The sequence below is a fragment of the Calonectris borealis genome, chromosome 5 (genome assembly GCF_964195595.1).
Source record: "Calonectris borealis chromosome 5, bCalBor7.hap1.2, whole genome shotgun sequence".
Taxonomy (NCBI): domain Eukaryota; kingdom Metazoa; phylum Chordata; class Aves; order Procellariiformes; family Procellariidae; genus Calonectris; species Calonectris borealis.
In genome coordinates, this window is record NC_134316.1 from 44,213,045 (window position 1) to 44,231,807 (window position 18,763).

An 18,763-nucleotide genomic window follows, 5' to 3' on the forward strand; every position below is an offset into this window, starting at 1 on the left:
CTGGTCAAATGTTTTAACCACTGGGTTGTTAGCTGCGCTGAGGCTGATCTCCCTGAATTCTCTTTTCGGTGGAAATTTCAGCAATACCCCTGTGTCTTTACAAACAACTTCTGTTTCGGTGGCACGGTGCTTCCCAACAAAGAGTCAGAAGCTTCTGCTGCTTCTCCCCGAAGGCTCAGCCAAGGAAAACAAGCCACTGCATATCACTGTTCATTTACCCTCCTGAACCCTGTCTCTCAGTGCTTCAAGGTGGCTGCTTCAGCAGTTAATACAGCTCCTGGGGCATGTGCGAGAAACAATTAAAGCTCATTGTGCCAGCGAAGAGCCCTGGGGTGAGCCGGGCTGTGGAGACAGCTGCCCGTGTTTTGCTGCGTGCAGCAGCTTCCCGAACGATCCTGTTGCAGAGAGAGGCGAGTACGTCTCGCTGATGGCAGAGCTAAAGTTTAAAACTCAAGGGCTAAACTCAATGTGGCATTTCTAGGCTTTTTGCTGGTGGCAACCGTGTTGGTTTGTAGCATTCAGCGTCTGGGCAGAGCAGGGCTGGGGAGGGGACAGCTGCTGAGCCTGGGAAGCCATTTCCAATCAGCTGCAGCATGGGGCTGCTGGCAGGAGTGAAGCACGAGCATTTAAAGAACAAACGCTTTGTAGTGCTCCCTTTAACGCTTTGCCTCTGACACGGCAGGAGCTAGATCTTTGATCCTAAAATGACAGAAAGGACATGAACGGCAGTTCCTTCGTCTCAGACGTAAATGCTCGCTACAGCTCTGCCCCACAAGGGTCAGCTAAGCCTTGTCCAGCTGCGTGCAGGAGGCTCGGAAGAAGGCGGTGCCGGCCATTCCCTGGAGAAGGGCCCTGCTGGAAGGTGTACGGTGAGATTTCATTTGTGCCCAGCCATCAGAGTGGTCTCTACCTGTTTCAGCTCCTTGTGCCAGAAGAGGAGTGTATGGCCCAAACGGGAAGTCTCAGCTACAGGATAAACCTGCGTGGCTCCACCACAGTGCGTGGGGAGGGGGCAAGCGTTTCTCTTGCCTTTGTGACTTGTCTGGAAACTGGAAACCTCTCCGGAGATAAATTGGAAGTTGTCATTGGCATCTCTACTGAGAATGTCAACAGGAATCTGTCAGCGCCAGTCATGACGATACAAACACAATTTCCCCATTTAAAGCACCGCACCAACTGTACCTAATTAACCTTCACGACAGCACAGCAATACAAGGAAATAGGGATCATTAACTTCAGCTTCGCTTTACAGAAGGGGAAGAGAAGCGGCGGTGCCAGCCGCATGCGTTTCAAATTGAGGTAGGCTCGGAAGAATCACGAGGTTAAAAATAACAATAATGCATTTGGGGTTCTCAGAGTCTTAAGAGTGCACTTGAATCAAACTTTCGGGTTTTTCTCCAAAAAACATCAGGACTGGAAACTTCTCTCCCATACATGCTTTTTTGTGACTCAACAACCAAGGCTTTTAGAAAATCACATATTCTCGATCACAGTGGTGCAGAGGCAATAAAGGTCAGAGCGATTTGCTCAGCGTTGCTTAAAAATCATCTGGGCAAAGCTGTGACTAGACGGTGTGAGTAGGTGACCCTCCACCCCTTGCTTGTTCCTCCAATCCAAACATTTTTCTAGGTAAGGGAACCTGCCTAAATCCACCAGTGGTCACTTAATAGCTGCCCGAGGCGTAATTCAAGCTTGAACTAGTGACCTCATCCCTTCCTCTCTCGTCTGCTGAGGGACAAACTGATGACATTGGCTGTTTACATTTTGGTCTCTGAGCCAGCCCAGCTCCTTCGCCTGGGGCCCAGCAGGGATGGAAGTGTCCTGAAGATGCAAAACCATACATGCCGCTCCCTGACACGGCTTTCCTGGCTTAGGGCTGTTTCTATAAATCAGTAGGAAAGAGCGACTTGTACAAGTCCTTAAAGTAAAGAGTTCTCCCTGCCTGTCGTATCACCTGCCGGCAGGGGCCGAGGGGAAGAATAACGCCTGTGCCATTTGTAGTGGGCACCAGCGCAGGCTATCGTTTTCTCTCACCAAATAAATACAACGCAAAGCCCTGAGGAATCGCCGTGGCAGCTTTGAAAGCTGTATCTGTTATTATCGACAAACCGATCTCACTTCTGCCCTGAGTCATAGACGCTGTCAGGATCGGAGGGTTTGTCTGGAGCCCCAGCAGGCAGGACCCCTGCTCTGGAGAGGAGCCAGCGGGGACTGCGGAGGGCTGCGGCCGAGGAGGAGAGCCTGTTGTGTGGGGTGCCGACCCCAGCCCAGAGAGCCGGCGTTCATACGAGGGCGCGTTTTATTCATCTCTTTTTTCTCCTTCTTCTTCTGTTCTAAGCTGCCATGGGGTGAAGTGACGCTGAAGGGACCCTTGAAAAGGCCAGGTCATTGATGGAAAGGAAAAAGGGCTTGGCAGATGGTGAAGAGCTTTCGTGAGCAGCATGGGCTGCGGCGGGCTCCAGGGAACAGAATTGTTCCCCTGCTCGGGCCGTGTGTCTGTCTCTCTGATTATTTTGTGTATTTCATCTCCGCTGTCTGTCTTACCCTTAATCTGGGCTCCTCTGTGCCAACAAAATGCTTAGCTCACTCCATTGTCTGAGAGACTAATTTGCACTGTAAATCTGATGCTTATCTTACATGACAGCTTACTGTGGGGTTTATTGCAGTCCTGAAGACAAACGAACCGGGGATGGCTAGAAAGCTTTCGACACATCATCTACAGTATAGAACGAATACGACCTATTTCAGCTTGCTGCCAGGTTAGGATGTGGCCCCTTGTGGTTGGGGTCACAAGGGATTTCTTTCTTTTTTCAGATCTATTCAAACCTGAGTTTGTTCGGGTTTTTGTTACGGTACAGCTTCTGTTCTGTGTTGGAGCTGTTGGAATGCTTCTGGAACAGCCTCCCACCCTGCTCGGGCCAGGTCCTCCCTCCCTCCTCCCTGCTACCTATGGATTTTAAGGACCGTGAGAGTGGCTGCAGACCAGGTGCGAGCACTGGTGCTCCAGTGTGCTGCAGCTTCATTGTCTCTGCCTAGCTTAATCAGAAAGAACCTTTGTCCTTGTCTTTCTTCATTAGTATTTCCTGACACTTTCTCCAATATGTTTTAGCTCTTTGCTGGCAGATTAACATCCCCCCTCAATCTCATCTGCGGTTGCCTCCTTCCCTCTGGCCCCTGGGCTATCCACCTGCAGGCATCCAGCTATCATCTAAGAGATTTTCACACTAGTGTTCAGATAGCTGGGCAGCTCCAGCAGCCTCAGGTCATTTGAAATGAGGCCTAAATCTTCCTACAGAGAGGTTCCAGGCAGCCTCAGACGCAGGTTTACCTGGGGAGAGCCAGGAAGATTGTTGCTGCATTGATACAGCTCTTGGTTCTGCAGCTGAGCGCGCCGGTAGGTGTTTAATGCCCAGAGCTTCTGCCTTGCAGTCCTCTGATGGGACGCAAAGGATCCTGCTTCCCCGGATAGAGGAGCGGGAACACAAGACCTGCCGTCCTCTGAGGATGGTGTTCGTTTGGAGGACCGGTCCGATTTTTGCTGAGTAGGGTCCTGCTTTAAAGCATCATGAATTTCTGGATCTTTCTGTTCTTCCCGCCCTCAGTCTGAAGACAAAAGACACAAATGGCTGTACGGGATAAGCTGGGAGCAGCAGCTGGGAGGCTGGCAACTGAACTGGAAACGGAGCCAAGGGGTCTCAGTAGCATCGAGGGAGAGGAAAAAAAAAAAAAACCAACACGTAAAGAAGCTGTTGAGGAATAGGCAAGCAATATGTCATATACCAGGTGGGACTGTAGCTGCTTAGGCTACACCAGAAGCTTTGTACTGGCCCCTCTCAAACTCCGTTTTGCTGCCCAGATTGTCAGACAAGTGTGTAACCTAAGGCTTCTTCCAAGTCATCAGAGCTGGTGAACACCAAACTCCTCACAGGCACTGTCCTGAGACCTGCCCAAAGGAGGGCTCCGTACAGCCTGGGTCAAGCTCGGGGAAAAACCTACAACTCCGCTAAGACTCCTGCAGAATTTTAGAAGAATCCAGAACAAAAATAACTAGGAAAGGGTCATCACACCACCTAACTCAGGCTTGTGCCCGGTCTGCTGGGTTAGGCTGCTGTATGCAGCCTCCTCTTCCCTGGCTAGAAATGGAGCCAGAGGAATCGAATCTCCTAACTTTAACGCCTATGTCAAATGCCTAAAAGTTAGCAATTTGAATCTGAAGATATCTTAATTTGTTTCCTAAGAGGCCTGGAAGATCCCCCTTTCCCACAGATGAGATGGTGCAATCCCAGAGTCCCCAGTGTGACTGACTGGCCTCCCGTCCGCCCGAGTGCTTGTAGCACAGGCAGCAGCTCTGATCCGGTTGGCAAGGTCAGGTTGTCCCTTCAGCCGCGTGCATCCAGCACCGCGGGGCGGCTGGTGCTTCCAAGGATAAAATCCGTGCCCTGCTGCTGCTGCTGAGTGTTTTCTGTCAGACTTCTGGTTGGTTTGTTTAAAAAAAAAAAGAAAAAAAAAAGAAAAGAAAAAACCTTGTTTTCGAGCGGCACTTAGAGACCCTGCTACGTTGCGTGACAACACGGACAACGGGAAGATGGTCTCCGCTCCGAAGGATTCACAGGATAGCTTGGCAGAAGTACACTGAATAGCAGCTGTGGTGCAGGCACAGCGTGAGACAAGTTAGTAGCAGTAAGAGGAAGACCTTTGCTTAGACTGACTAGGTCTGACATCTACATCAAGCGGGGCGTGCAGCGTGCGAAGGCCCCGCAGCTTGATGAGCGGTGGGGCCAGCCTCCCGGCACTCCCGAGGACTTTGCTTGCCGGCAAGGGAAATCCTACATCAGTGTTGGCTCCAATCTGCCTGGAAATGAAAGCGGGTGGAGATGTCAAAGGGGGGTTTCCAGGTGGAGTTTTCTGCTGCCTGGGATGTTATTAACAATCGAGGAGAGAAGCTGCTGGCTGGATGGATGAACAAGGGGACTTTCTTCTCGGGGAGCTTTAGAGAGAGGGGGTGAGGGGAGCTGAGAGTGCGGCGGAAGGGCTGGGATCTCAAAAGAAAGTGCATTCAGCCAGCAGCTCTCGCCTACCTGCCGTTAGCTGTATTCAGCTTGTCCACCTGCTTAGGTTAGCGTGGGTCCATTTGTGCAGCCCAGTCTGGGCGGGCGGCTAAACTGGGATGCCGCAGCCTGGCTGTCTCCTTCTTTGGTCCCAGGGACAGATGCCAGACCTGTCCCCGCGCCCGTGCCGGGGGGACGGGTGCGCACCGGGCTGCGCAGTGCAGGCTGGCTCCCTTCTCGGGGTGCTGGTGGAGCCCCTGCAGTGCTCTGCTCCGAGGCAGCGGCTGCTGCTGACACGGCCCCTCTCCCGGGATCTCTGCAGACGCGTGACTGCACCGTGTTTTTATGCAGGCTTTCGGAAAGCCACTTCCATCCCTGTTATTTCCCTGCTTCTCGGGAAACAGGGTGCGCATTTAGCAGGAGGCTAAAGCCCTCCTGCTGCATCAGCGCTGTGCAACCTCTCTTCTGAGTAGGTGATGGGTTAGAAGGGCTGCTGCTGCTCCAGAGATCCTGTATTCCCTGCTTGGTTTTTTTTTCCTGCCAGGATTGCTTTATTGTATTTTTGCAATTATTAGTAACTCATCTCATGTATGGAACTGGCAGTGAATCACAAGTCAAGAGGATCCAAAATATCTCGCCCCACAAAAAGAGCAGCTCCTCCCTCGCTGCCTGCGCGCAGCATTGTTAGCTGACGCAAAGGGAGAGGATTGTGTGGAGGCCGGCAGGAGAGCTGTCGGGTTTGGATCCCGTGAGTAGCAGTTCAGAGTCAACCCTTTCCCGAGAAACGGCGAGCTGTGAACGTCACGTCTGCAGTGTTGTGGGCAGGTGCGATGGCAGCTCGGGTGGATATATCATGCTGGCCTTGATCCAGTTGGCACAGGTAAACCAGCAGTGACATAGTGTAGCAACTTAAGCACTGTCTTAACACTATTAAATACGTAGCTGAGATCTCCGGAGGGTTTGTACAACCTGAGGTGACGTCCGTGTCGCTGTATCTTTACTTCAGTTTGCTATCTGTGCTAGCTCAATTACAGTTCTCGCAGATAGGTCTGTGCCGTGTCTCGGTCCCCCATCTGACATGAGCGCAGACCTGCCTCCAGGCAGATGCTTCTGAGGACCTGCAGGCCACGCAGACGTCAGCCGTAGCTGTCTGCAGTTCCTGCCTCCTGTGCTGGCGTTAGTCTTTGTGATTTACTGGCGTTAGCCAACACGCAGGAGGGGAATTACATCTCGTTAGTGGGATTTGCTTTGCGTTGCAGCACTGGGGCTTGCGAGTTTGGGGCTGTAGCTGAGCCACCTTCTTCCCTTCTCTGTCACATGGGCAATTCCGCTCCCACTCCCTACCCTCCCAAGGTCCTCTCCGGCCTGGGTTCACCCTGGTTCCCCCATCAGACGCCGAGAGGTCTGGGGCTGCAAGGCACTGTGCATACGGGAGCGTGCGCCGTGGTGGACAACCCTCCTGGGCTGGAAGAGGTGCCCAGGGAGAAGGTTTTTGGCGTGGACACTTCTGACTTTCCCTTTCTCTCTCTCCCTGCAGATGCCAGCAAGGACCATCCGCAGCAGCAGGCAGGGGTGATCTGGAGAGTGACGGGCGGCCTGTTCAGTATCACCCGGGGAGCCGTGGGGGCCACGTTGGGAGGAGTTGCCTGGGTGGGCAGCAAGAGCCTGGAGCTCACCAAAACAGCTGTGACCAGCGTCCCTGCTGCTGGCGTCGGACTGGTGAAGGGCAGCGTCTCGGCAGTGACCGGCGGCGTCGGAGCTGTGGGTAGTGCGGTTGCCAGCAAAGTCCCTTTCACCACAAAGAAGAAGGACAAGGCTGACTAATCCCCGTCGCAGCTCCCTTCCGAAAGATCAACCTGCCCATACTCTCCCCCTACACAGCACCTCTTTGAGTTGGAACCAACCGCTTCAGGGAGGGTCAAGCACCCGAGCAGACTTCGGCTGCAGCCTGCTCAGCACCGCCTGCCTGGCTCGGAGTTCACAGAGCCGCTGTCAATGCCTTTCACTCCCATCACCTACTGGGAACCAGTCTCTACTCCGAGGGCTTTAAAGACACCGTTGTCTCTGTCTTGCAGTTTCCTTCCTCTCGTCTTGCTCTTGTAAGCACAGAGGGGTGGGAGAGGGTGTTAGGCTCCATCTGCCTGGAAGTGGGGGGGTAAGAGGGGAGAGGGAGGAACTATGCCTTGCTTGAAGTGTGGGTTATATAGTCAAATTCAACTTCAGCTGGGAAGACAGCCTCTGAAACACCCCTTCCCTTGGCTCTGGGAGGTGTGTTTGGGGGGTCTGCCTGGGGGAGAACCATAGAAGAAAGTCCCATTGACACAAAGGAGAGATACTGTGAAGAGGGGGAAGCCCCCCTCCTGCCCTGCTCCTCTTACCTTTTCTTCGCAGGGCCCATCCCACAAGCTGCTCCCAATCACTTACTCCTTGGCTGAATTGCACCCTTCAGAGAAGGAACCCTCAAGCTCAGCAGAGCAGCTCCGGGGATGATGCCACACAAGAGTATCATATGTCCCGGGCCATCAACTTCTGCACAAATTTTTTTGGTGAGAGGCAGGAGGAAGAAAGCTGCTGTATGTTCCCATTCCCAGCTGACAGCGGCATCTGCCAGGCCTCTGTGACATTGCAAGCACAGGTAGTGATGCTCCAGAGAGACACAAACTGGGCCCTTGGGTTTGACCCTTGAAGTTCTGGCGATATCCCCATCTGCCACAGGGGCATTTTGACTCTAGGTCACACTCTCACTCCACAGACGTCATTAGTAACCATGAGCAAGCGTGTTCCCAAATGCCACCCAAGTTCTGCTGCGGGGTGGGAGGGGAGGCTCTCCCTGTGACCTGGCTGTGAGCGAGCTGCACCGTGTTGGAGAACGCTTCCCCGTGGGGCTGAGCGTGCTCCGGCAGCAGCCATCCTGCCTGGGCAACTCCTCCTCCACACGCTGCTCCTGGGGCTCCAGCCCGGCTCCTCTAAATGACGGTGTTGCACTAAATAGCCCACCCACGCTCGTAGTGCTGCAGAAACCCAGACCCCTGCCTTCACCTGGGAGTCACAGCCATCCTCAGCCTGGCCCGTGATGCTCAAGGGGCCACGTGGCATCCTGCACACACACACGGACACACTCGCTCCCTCCGAGGTCCCCTGTAATTCTTGGGATGAGGAAAGCCACCATTAACTCTGCCGCTCCTGGCTTTGGCAGGTGATTAGCCTAGGTCGTTAGGCGTTGGATGCATAGGCAAGTGAAGCAGTGCTTGTGCTGTATTTTATAAATATGCATCTGTGTTAGCGCGTGTGTATGTATCAGCCCGCGGGCATGTCTTCAGCCAGGTAAACAAAACTGTGCCACTGCTGCGGAGGAGTTTCCATAGTCATCTTCGGCACTTCCAGCATATAGTTTTTATATAGGGTCCTGTTCAAAATAAAAATCATGTTTTTAGAGGATGTTTTCCCCTCTGTTGCCCAAGAGCGTAGTTTATTGAAACCAAAGGAATGTGAAAAATCCCCTTTCTCCCGTCCATGCGGTTTGTTTACTTTCTGCCCTATCTTTTGGACGCTGAAGCCAACTTCCTTGATCTTCATTTCCCATTGGAGGTCATTGCGCTTCCTGGCTGCTCTCTTGTGCTTAGGGCTCAGACGTCAGGGAATATTTAAGTACAACACACACACCCCCCCCCGCCACCATTTTTGCTGAATGTTTTTGGGCTTGTGAAACAGTTTTCATTCAGACCTTTATTAAATCCATGTTTTGGGCCTGACTTAAGTGGCTGTGTCCCTGGTGTTAGTCTCCCTCCATACCCTTCGCTGGGTAGTCCCTGCTGTTTGCAGTGGCAAGAAGTTGCTGATCTCCACAGCGCGTTACTCTTGATAGCATGAGAGTGGTTTAACCTACATCTTTGTTTCTGAAGAGGAAACAGCATTTGGTATGTGTGTGCATTTCCTCGCTTCGTCTCTTTTGTTCTGGTGAAGGCCAAGTTGACCCAGACGTGTTGGTTTTGTCTCCGAGGGCAGCAGCTTCACAGAAAGATCAGGCCTTGATGTGTGCCTGCGCTTTGCTGGGATGCTCGTGGCAGTCGGCAAGGCCAGAAGAAGTCTTGTCTGTTCTTCCTTTGTCTCAAATGCCCTGCAAAGCAGGAGGGCAGTTTGCACTGCGTGGATCTCTGCTCGCCGCTCTCCCTGAGCGCGTCTCATTTCTTATTCCAGATCACAGACCGCTCCTGAAGCCAGCTCTAACCCCAAGCCAAAAGCTGCTTGCGCCTAACTAGCTGCGCTGTCACCAGCCCTCTTAGAAAGGCGCAGTTTCTTACCAATAGAGCCAGAAGACGGTCGTCTTCCTAACTGCCTTGGGCAGGAGAAGATAGTATCTAAGGGGCTTTATTTCACCAGCCACCCCTGGGCAGGTGATGGGAAGCTCATCATGCTTTTGGCTAACCAGTATCCCACACAGGCTCTTGCTGGAGGAGGCGGTACATCCTTCCCAAGCCATTATCTGCAGGCACCGTGTGTGCAGAGCAGGCGTGGAAAATGGGATAAAGGTGCGTTAAGGAAGGCCATAGGTCCTGAGGGTTTCCCATCTTTTTATTTCTGCTCTTCTCTGTGTCCTTGCGGTAAATGGAGTAAAGCTCTCCATTTGTCTGGAACTGCCATTTCCTTGCAGGATGGCCCGGAGAAGGGGAGAAGAGGTGTGAGGGGAACTCACAGCCTAAATCGCTGTTCTTGGAGCCCAGCTAACGGAGAACTCGTGGACCATCAATAGCAAAAGAGGGCAAACGAGCAGATAGAAGGCAAACGGGTAGAAGATAAAATCTACTCCAAAACCGGGGCCTCACACGGCTTAACGGGCATTCAGGAATACATAACTATGCAGGACTCAAAGGGCCTCTGGAAAGTACGTCTGTTAGCGTGCTAGGCCTGCTCGGTTCATCCAGATGACCCAGCCCCAGGCTGCTTTTCTGGGCACTCTCAGTGCCAGAGCAGAAGGAAAACAGGATCGGTGTTCCCAGTCTAAGAGCAAAGACGCCTCCTGACAGCTTTGGTTGCAGAACGGTGGGATCCGGATTGGATGGGGAAGCTGTTGGCTCCTGACGGATGCCCCATCTTTCCTCTTCCCCCAGTACAGAGACCTCAGCCAGCTCAGAGTCCAGCTCAGCCACTGGTGCAGCCCTTCTCCCACCGCCCCTTCGTGGTAAGAGGGGCAAAACCTACATTGTGCATAAATCCCATTGATGCTGGGGGGGGGGGGCTTGTACACAAGGGGGGGCACCACCGGGGGAAGGATGAAGGGAGCTAGTACAAGGAAGATCATCAGTTTTCAGGGGACGGTAAGAAGATGAGAGGGGGACTGGTGACAGGAGGAGAAGAGGGGAGAATAAGAGTGGGGGAACAAGATAAAGGGGGAGCATGGAGGGAATTTGTTTCTTAGGACAGGCTCTGAATCAGAGGATGAACGTGATGGAGTTCGTCCTAGGGAAGAACGTGGAAAGGGAAGTGGAGAAATACGGGTTTTGGTGTGCGGTGGTGGTCCGCACCTGGCTGGTGCCCTGCTTCCACAATAGTGATGATTGCTAGGTGTTTCCATTTAGCTAGATCAGATGCCCAACAGATGGTCCAAGTGCCAGATCAGCTCCCACCTTACCCCCCACCTTCCCAGATCTCCCCCAGGCTTTCACCATGATCTCCCCGTGGCGGAGGTGGGATGTGACCCTACACGCAGCCCTGTGCCCCACCATGGCTGGGTGTTCCCCATGCCCAAGGAACGTGCCCCGGCTGAGAGGAGAGCCCACAGGCATACCCTCTCCTCCCCTTTCCCTTTGCTTATCCTATTATTCTTCGCTTTCTTTTTTATCCCTCCCTTAGCTTTTTGTCTTGCCCCTGGATAGAGCTCTCCAAAGCTCTCACCGCGACCTTCATTAAAGATCCACGCTCAGATTGTGGAGGGCAGAGAGGGTGACTCTGTCCCCGCAGCTCCCTGGGCCGGGAGAGGAGTGCATGTCTTCCACCCCTCTCTGTCCCCTTGTGTTTTGTGTGTGGAAAATCTTAACCCATTTCCTTTCCTCTGGGTTCCCTCGTTGGCTCTTGTCCCTGAGGGTGGGTCATTTCTGTGTTTCCATTGCAAAGTCATCCTTGTAAAAACAACAGCGTGAGTGGGAACGTGGAGATGGCTGGAGAGAGCCACAGAGCTGCTGGGAGAGATGCCAGGGCCTGATTCTGCTTCTCTAGGAGCCAAGGAGCCCTTTGGCCACCCAAAACCGTCACTGCGGCCACACGGTCCCGTGCACGGTGCTGGGCTCCAGAGAACACTTTTGTTCTTTATCATTTCATTGTCTGTAATTGGTTTCCTACTGAATTTGTTTGCTTGGTTTGTTTTGCAGTGTGTTTCTGGGAATATTCTGCATCTCTGTATTTTAATTACAGTAAAATTTGAGGATAAAAACCTTGGTTACACCGGCTCTTGTTTCCAGTGGGGGGAAACGAGGAGAGGAAGCACAGTTGAAGGAAGATGTTAGAGATTCCTTGGGAAATCAGATCTCTCCCCTAAGGGCTCTACATGAGGCATCAGGCAGGGCTGAACCTCCGTCCCTGCTTAAACTCGGACATGGCTTTCAACCACGATCCAGAAGCCATTTTGCTGCGGGCGCGTTTCCTGATTGGAACGGTAAGAACAGTTTGGATAAGACTTCTAAATTTCTTGTGTTGGTTTAAAGACCAAGAGGTGCACAAGAGGACTTTGGGGCCGGGGACAGCTGGCCTAGCCCCGAAGGTGGGATCTTGGCAGCTGAAGACAGGAAATTTTGCCTCTACATTCCCTGTTCCTTCGTGCAGGTGTGCATAACCACTTTCCCCAGCTGAGGAAGCGAGGAAAAGCCTCGCTCCCCCCGCAGCAGCCTGCCCTTTCTGCAGGAGGAGGCGGTTTGACATCCCTCCCCGGAGCCGCGGGGGAGCCCCGCGGGGCAGCCGGACCCTCTGCCTTCGCTCGCCGGCTGGCAGGGCAGCGCGGGCGCTGGGGAGGGCACAGCCGGCCACCCTGGCCACCTCACCCGCTCCACGGGCACTTAGCCAGGGCAGAGCCGCCTGATGCTCCCGGGGACGGATTGCAGCCCAAAGGCCGGGCTGTGCTGGATCGGGCCCCAGACAAGGGTGTCCCTTTTACTGGGTCGAGGCCAGGAGCCAACAGCTCAGCATTTGTTAAGTGCTGACAAAAGGATTAATTTAGTAACTAATAACGGGGCAATCAAGCCATTTATTTGGTTGACGTTTTGCTGCCAGCTGCTCCGTAAGAGCAGCGAGCCGATGAGGCTGGCGGCGGCCACCACTGCCGCCTGCCCCACTCCTCCGTCCTTGCCCGCAGCCGGGGCACCGTGGCTCGGGAGGCACCCAGCCGGTGGCAGGAGCAGGTTTGGCAGTGGAGGGGACAGGGCGAAGACACTCGTTGCTCCTGCCCCTGAATGAAGGTGCCTGGGGTGGGGGGGGTTCTCCTAGGAGCTGCCCCTGTGCCCGCATGGGGAGGCAGACGGAGGGATGCCCACCCCATGCACGCTGTTGCCCCATTCCTCCTCGTGGGGCCGAAGCCGGCCGTCTCGCCTTGCAGACAGCACAGCTGAATTTCAGGGGCTCCAGCTGCGAGCCCTGAGAGGCCATCAGATACGTCACCACCGCTCACCTTCTCTGCAGCCCAGCTGGAGCAGGTTTGCCATGTTAAGGCAGGTTGCAAAACTGCCCCTCCAGAAGTCTTTAAAGGGGGAAAAGGATGCTGGAAAATCCCATCTAGTTACGGCTTTCCCCTGCCTTACCCAGGCAGGGGGTGTGCGGGCAGCGTGTCCTGGCTCCCTGCGCCTGACTGCAGCACCCAGTCTCACCCTCTCCCAAGTCAGAGCTCGGGCTGGGAGCTGGCGGGCAGCAGACCTCGGAAGATGCCTTCGGAAGGGAGACCTGCCCAGGTAGGTGGGCTGTGGGTGGCTCAGACATGCCCCTGCCAGTGGGTAGCCGTGGGTGGATGTGACCAGCTGTGGTCACATCTCTCTGTGGGTTCCCGTCCCGCCTGGCTCCAGGAGCAACAGGGATGGGAAACTGCTGGGGCGTTCCTGTCCTCTGTCCCCTGGGCACTGGCCCCAGCGGCTTCCCGTGGTCTGTGGGACGTGCCTCGAGGGCTGGGCTGTTGGGAGGACTGGGTCGGAGGAGCTGGTCAGGGGCTCGCTCGCTGCCCGCAAGGTGCCCTGTGCGCGAGGCAGCTCATGAAGAACAGCTCGGGCACTGTCAGGGCCATCTTCTTCTTTGCTCATTTTCATTCTGGCAGTTTTATGACCTGAACTCGAGCGCTTTTCTCCGGCCTTCTAGGGCAGGGCATGCCAACGCTGGCATCAACTGCGTCAGACGTGGCGGGGGAGCAGCGCGGGGCCGGGCTCACCGTGCTGGTGCCGTGAGCGCTCCGCGGCCCCGCACTTCGGCAAGAACCGTCCCCCCGGGCAGGCCAACAAGCTCTCGGGTCTGTAAATAACCGCAGGTTCTCGCTTTTGGCTTAACTACTTGCATTTTGGCACACTTCGGATGCAAACACGCAGATGCCAAAGGAGGCGACTGCAGTTCCCTGCCGCCCTGGGGGGCTGCGGGGCGGCTCCCCCCGGCCTTGCCCCCACCCGCTCCCAGCCTCGTGGGAGCCGGGCAGACCGGGAGATGCTGCTCTTTGCCTGTTGGTGCATCCACCCCAGCTTAGTCATTGAGGTCTTTCAGTTGAAGTTCACCCCCAGGTCAGTTTTATTGCACTTTTATTTACAGAAAACACAGAAATAAAGAATTAAATGTGTTGGGTTTTTCCAAACCACCCAATCACTTCCCCCCCCCCCCCTTTTTTTTTTTTTTTTTTCCTTTTGTGGGTTTTTTGGCACAAAGAAATATCACAGGTGTTACCAAACAACCATGTACGAGCAGCTGACCAACTGCCCAGCCCAATAACAGGACTTCAACAGACAGACATGTCGCACCGAGATCAAAAACGAGGAGGTTGTTCCGTGTTCAGCTTCCAGTCTAACCTGCTCATCGGGGGGGCAAGGGGAGTTATTCTGGAGGGGATGACACCATTCATAAATTAGATTTATATTTACCTCTTACATTGTAAAAGTAAACAGTGCAAAAGTACAGTACCCCAGGTACCCTTCGGTTTGGAAAGCTTGAAGGTTGCTTTATACATTTTGTGTGTTTTGTAAACATTGTTACCCATCCACAGTTCTAGCTCTGGCTTGGAGACCCGACTCCTCTTGCGTCCGAAAGGTGTTGAGGGGCGGCCATCGCTTCCCCTGGTCTCTGTTGAGATTCCCGCTCAAGCTTTAGTGCAAATTTCGGAGAGAAAAAAGACAAGAGAGAGGAAGGGGGGCGGGGAGGAGGGGGAACAAAACAAAAGAAACTAAAATAAGGCAACAGTTAGAAACAGTCTGTATCAAAACCGGGCCCCCCCCCCGGGGCTTCCTTAGGAGAAGGGCAGGAAGTCTCTCTCCTCCACCAAGCTGATGGAGAGGTTCTTCAGCTCCTCCTCGGAGCCGGCGGTTTTGTAGCCGAGCTGCGCCAGCACCTGCTGGCAGGCGTGCTGGGTGAACGCCACGATCTCGTAGGACAGCCGGAACCGCCACTTCTCCGCCGTCGCCGCCGAGTTGCGCACCGTCCCGTACTTGTGTTTGGAGGAGGACCTGTCTCCTCGGGTGTTGTTCTGTATCCAGCGTTCCACGTTGCTGTCCATAGGGATGCCCAGGAAATCGTAGATCTCCTCGGTCTTTTTCATGGGGTTCCTGGCCAGGTCTTCGTACCGCACCAGCATGTACTTGCCCTTGAGCCACGGTGGCCGGTTGAGGCCGGTGGACACGGAGTTCCCGAAGTCCTCGCACACCGTGGTGAGCTGGGTCACGTCCAGGTTGTACGGCTTCCTGCCAGTGCCGTCCCAGATCCTCCACAGCCGGTAGGTGTCCCGGAAAGTCTCGCTCCGGGACGCCAGGATCCCCCGGGGGTCCCTCACCAGTTGGATGACCTTCAAGTTCAGCCGCGGGTCCTCCACCAGGGCCCGGAGGTCGCTGACCTCGGGTACCCGCACGGTTTTGATGGCCACGTGCCCGTGCTCTCTGCAGGACTCGGTGGCCAGCGTCAGGTTCAAGGTACCGCACTTCTTCACGCAGTCCCCCTCCTCCAGGTGGAGATCGACGGCTCCCAGGGACTCGCAGACGGGCGGCGAGCACAGGGCCTTGCTGGCTCCCCTGCGGAAGAGGCGGTCGGTGGTGTGGTTGACGGGCTGGGGTTTGATGTAGTTCTCCAAGAAGTAGAGGTCGCAGTCGTACAGGCTCCTCAGCAGGTCTCGGCTGGCCCCCAGCATGACCCGCCTGTCCGTCGTACTCTTGCTCTGGGTCAGCTTTGGGATGAGGGTGTACTGGACGTGGTAGAGGGGCTCGAATAAATAGAAGACATCGAAGTGTTGGTTAAACAGCTGCCCGACAAACGAGGAGCCGCTGCGGGTGGTGGCGAGGATGAGGACGTGCGTCTTCCTGGAGAGGTTATACGTGGGAGTGGGGCTCTCGTCGCACAGCCTGTCGGTCGCATCGGCGTCCTGGCTCAGGCTGCAGTTCACGGGGTTGGGGATGGGGCAGCTGTGGAAGGACTTGGCGGTGAAGGTCCGGATTGCTGTGTACTGGATCGCAATGGATGCCAAGGCTAGTAGGAGGACAGCCTTCCAGGAACATTGCATGGCTGGTCACCTTCATGGAGCTTCTTCACAGGTCGTCTCGGTGTCTGCAACCCAACAGAGAAGTCACGGTTTGAGCAAGGAGGACCCCATTATCTTACTGCTGGATGTACCAGCAAACGCCCTCCTACAGTGCATGTACATCAGCCATCACTAGTGGACCCAGTCACACGCTGCAGAGCTTGCCAGAGGCTGGCAAGCCTGGAGAGACGCTTCCAGCCAGGACTTCAGCCCCAGGGACTGCTTCCTTCCAGGCGGGGGGCATATGCACATCCTGTGCCCCACAGCTCACCCCGTGCCCAGGCAGGGGGGTGTTAGAGCCCGGTGGCCGCACCGTCTATGTGCCTCCAACCAGCTGCTGCGAACCCTCCTCCCCAGCCATGCTGAGTCACTTGTCACCCCACCACCCAGTGCCTGTGACACCCAGTGCAGGGAAGGGGCAGGGGATGGTGCCAAGCACCGCCTGGAGAGGCTCGTCTCCATCCTTCCTGGCCAGCTGGCAGGACAAGGCCCGTCCAGGCCAACAACCTCCTGCTTGGGAGAGTAGCGATGGCTCTCCTGGAGCTGCAAACCTCTTTCCTCGGAGGTCCACCAGCCAGGCCAGCTGAGTCAGTCGTCCTCTGGGGATGAGCAGCAGGCTGAGCTCTGCAGCTGGAGCCAGAGCTGTCTCCTAGCTGCCAGCCCCATGGGCCCCCAGCACTGAGCTCGTGGTGCTGGCCAGATCCTGCTCAGCTCTGGGATTCAGGCCCCGCTGCTGTTCTGAGCCCCAGAACACTACAAAGAAGGAGGCGTGAGAAACTGCATCCCTTCCATCCTCTGTTGGCAACAGCGCAGTGGCAGGAGCCCTGGGCGGCAGAGCTGGGCGCAGGGAAGAGCGGGGCTGGAGTTGCCCGGGCCAACTTTAGTCTAGTGGTGCTAAGCCCTGCCTTTCTGCTGCCCGCACGTGGGCGAGGGTAGGGGAAGCCGAGCAGGGCGTTTGGATGGGGTGCTCAGGGACGGCTGGGTGAGGAGCACCCCTGCCATGCTTGGGGAGCTGCGGCATTGCTGGGAGGGGATGTAACGGGTGCTTCAACATCTCCCCCCTGTTCACTAACCAGGTAACGTTCCCAGACTGCCCCGCTGCTCTCCAAAGCACAGGGCTTCACATCCACGCGCTATCGCTCCCCAAGGCCAGCGGGGCTGGGGGGCAGGAGATGGCAGACTCATCCCAGAAACCCCAAACGAGCCAAAACCCCTGTGCAAGGGAGACACCCCAGTATTAGCAACAGCTTTGAAGCTCCCCTGCGCCCACTTTCCCTTGCCCATCTTCCTTCCATGTCCCCTTCCATGGCCTCTGCAGCCACCTGCCCACCCTCCTCAGGCAAAACCAAGGGACAGACCCAAATACCCCTGTTCCCCACCCAGCAGAGCCCTTCCCACAGCATCATCGCCACCGTTGCTTCCTCTTCCCAACTCCTCTCGCGTTCCCTGCCTGTCCCCAGGGAGAGCATCAAGCCAGCCCCGGCCTGGTGGAGAGCTCCCGGTCCCCTGCTCGCCCCGGGCACACGGGCCACTGTTGGAGCCACTGCTGTTGCTGCTCGGCCGAGGTCTCCAAGGGAGGCCAATGGACCAGCAACGCCTTTCAGGACGCGAGGCCTGTTCAAGCCCCGAGCACGCTGAAATCCCTGATGGGCTTGGGATGGTGCGATGCTCCTGGTGTGCCTTCCCCGCAGAGCCCGTGGCGGCTGGCACGGCACGTTGTTCCCATCTCCTCAACATGCCCCGCTCCCCCGAGAGACCCTGGCACCCAGCGAGTGCCGCTGGGAGAGCTGCTCAAATCTGCAGGTGAGCTGAAAACCTCCTCTTTTTTTTTTTTTAATTATTATTTTTATTATTTACCGGTTGCCCTAACTGCTTGGTGCAGGCAGGAGGCTGCAGGAGCTACCAACCCCAGAGACCTCTTGCCAGCACCGTGTACCCCACGATTCAGAGCAGGACTCCAGCACGGGGGCTCCGGCACAGCTGCTGCAGGCCACCCCCCCCGCCAGCCATTGCCATGTCTGTGCACTTTGACCCAAAATGGTGCTTTGAATAAGGGTTGCTTTCTCCTGGGCTGCTGCCTGCCGGCGACGTGGCGTGTGGCTGGGGACAAAAGTTGCAGATGTTTGGTTATTGCTGCTCCTGATCTGGGGTTACCTACCCTGCAGAGCCTGGTCCCAGTGTCCACATGGGATATTCTATCCCTTGGATAAAGTGTTTTTCCAGGTCTGCTAAGTCAGGGCAGGACAGGAGGGTCCCCGCTGGCACCTCCTGGCCCAGGTGGCTCGGGTATGGTCTCTAGGTGGAAGTTGCAGCGGGGACGCTTTCCTGCTCTCTAGTGATGGCCAGCCACGCTGCATTCCTCACACACAACCTCAGCTTCTGCTCCTTGCTGGTGGACACTGGAGCAGATGTGACTCGGATCATCCCAGGACATGGCAGAAACCTGCAAAAGGCGACCAGAGCCCGGGTGCCTCCTTGGTCCCAGTTTCTGCCGGATCGCTGGCTGCCAGCGTTTCAGGTTCTCCACCCACCCAGACCAGCTCCCCTTCGCAATGCGCCGAGCTGCGGAGGGGAAGAAACGGGGTGTTGATTCACCTCCTTGGTGTAAAACTACAGCCCAGCTTCGGCCTCGGCTGCCCCTCGTCACCCTTCGCGTGTGCCCTGCTGAGCCGCAGGGAGGGGCAGGTTTTGGGCGAAGGTTTCCCTCCCTGATGTCTCATCTGTGGCCTTTAAAGCCAGCCAGAGCCTCCTCTCAGCCCCCGGCCGGCTCTGCCGCCCCCTCCCATCGCTGCCTGTCCCCCAGGGGACGCGGGTCCCGCTCAGCCCAGCCCTGGGCTCGAGAGGCAGCAGCGACTGGCAGCTGGGTGCTCTCGGGGGGGCTCCTGGGGCAGCGCAAGCGGATGGCAGCCGGGAGCTGCCGGCACGGCTGAGGATCGCTTCCGCTCACGCTCCCCCTCGCTCATCTGTGGGACGCAGCCAGGCT

General features: G+C 55.8%; 2 protein-coding genes across 3 annotated transcripts in view; one reads left to right on the plus strand and one right to left on the minus strand.

The window, feature by feature from the left end:
- The window catches only part of LOC142083085 (transmembrane protein 263-like), a 242,692-nt gene extending 231,217 nt beyond the window's left edge, over positions 1-11,475 (plus strand). For both annotated transcript variants that reach the window (XM_075152172.1, XM_075152173.1), the window contains exon 3: positions 6,586-11,475. In XM_075152172.1, the coding sequence (XP_075008273.1) occupies positions 6,586-6,872 (287 nt within the window). In that variant the 3' untranslated portion in view covers positions 6,873-11,475. The remainder of the gene's footprint in view (positions 1-6,585) is intronic.
- Positions 11,476-13,786: 2,311 nt separating this feature from the next.
- CHST1 (carbohydrate sulfotransferase 1) lies at positions 13,787-15,797 on the minus strand. The gene has a single exon (XM_075152525.1). The coding sequence runs from the start codon at positions 15,760-15,762 to the stop codon at positions 14,503-14,505; it is 1,260 nt and encodes a 419-aa protein (XP_075008626.1). The 5' UTR covers positions 15,763-15,797; the 3' UTR covers positions 13,787-14,502.
- Between the last annotated feature and the right edge of the window lie 2,966 nt (positions 15,798-18,763).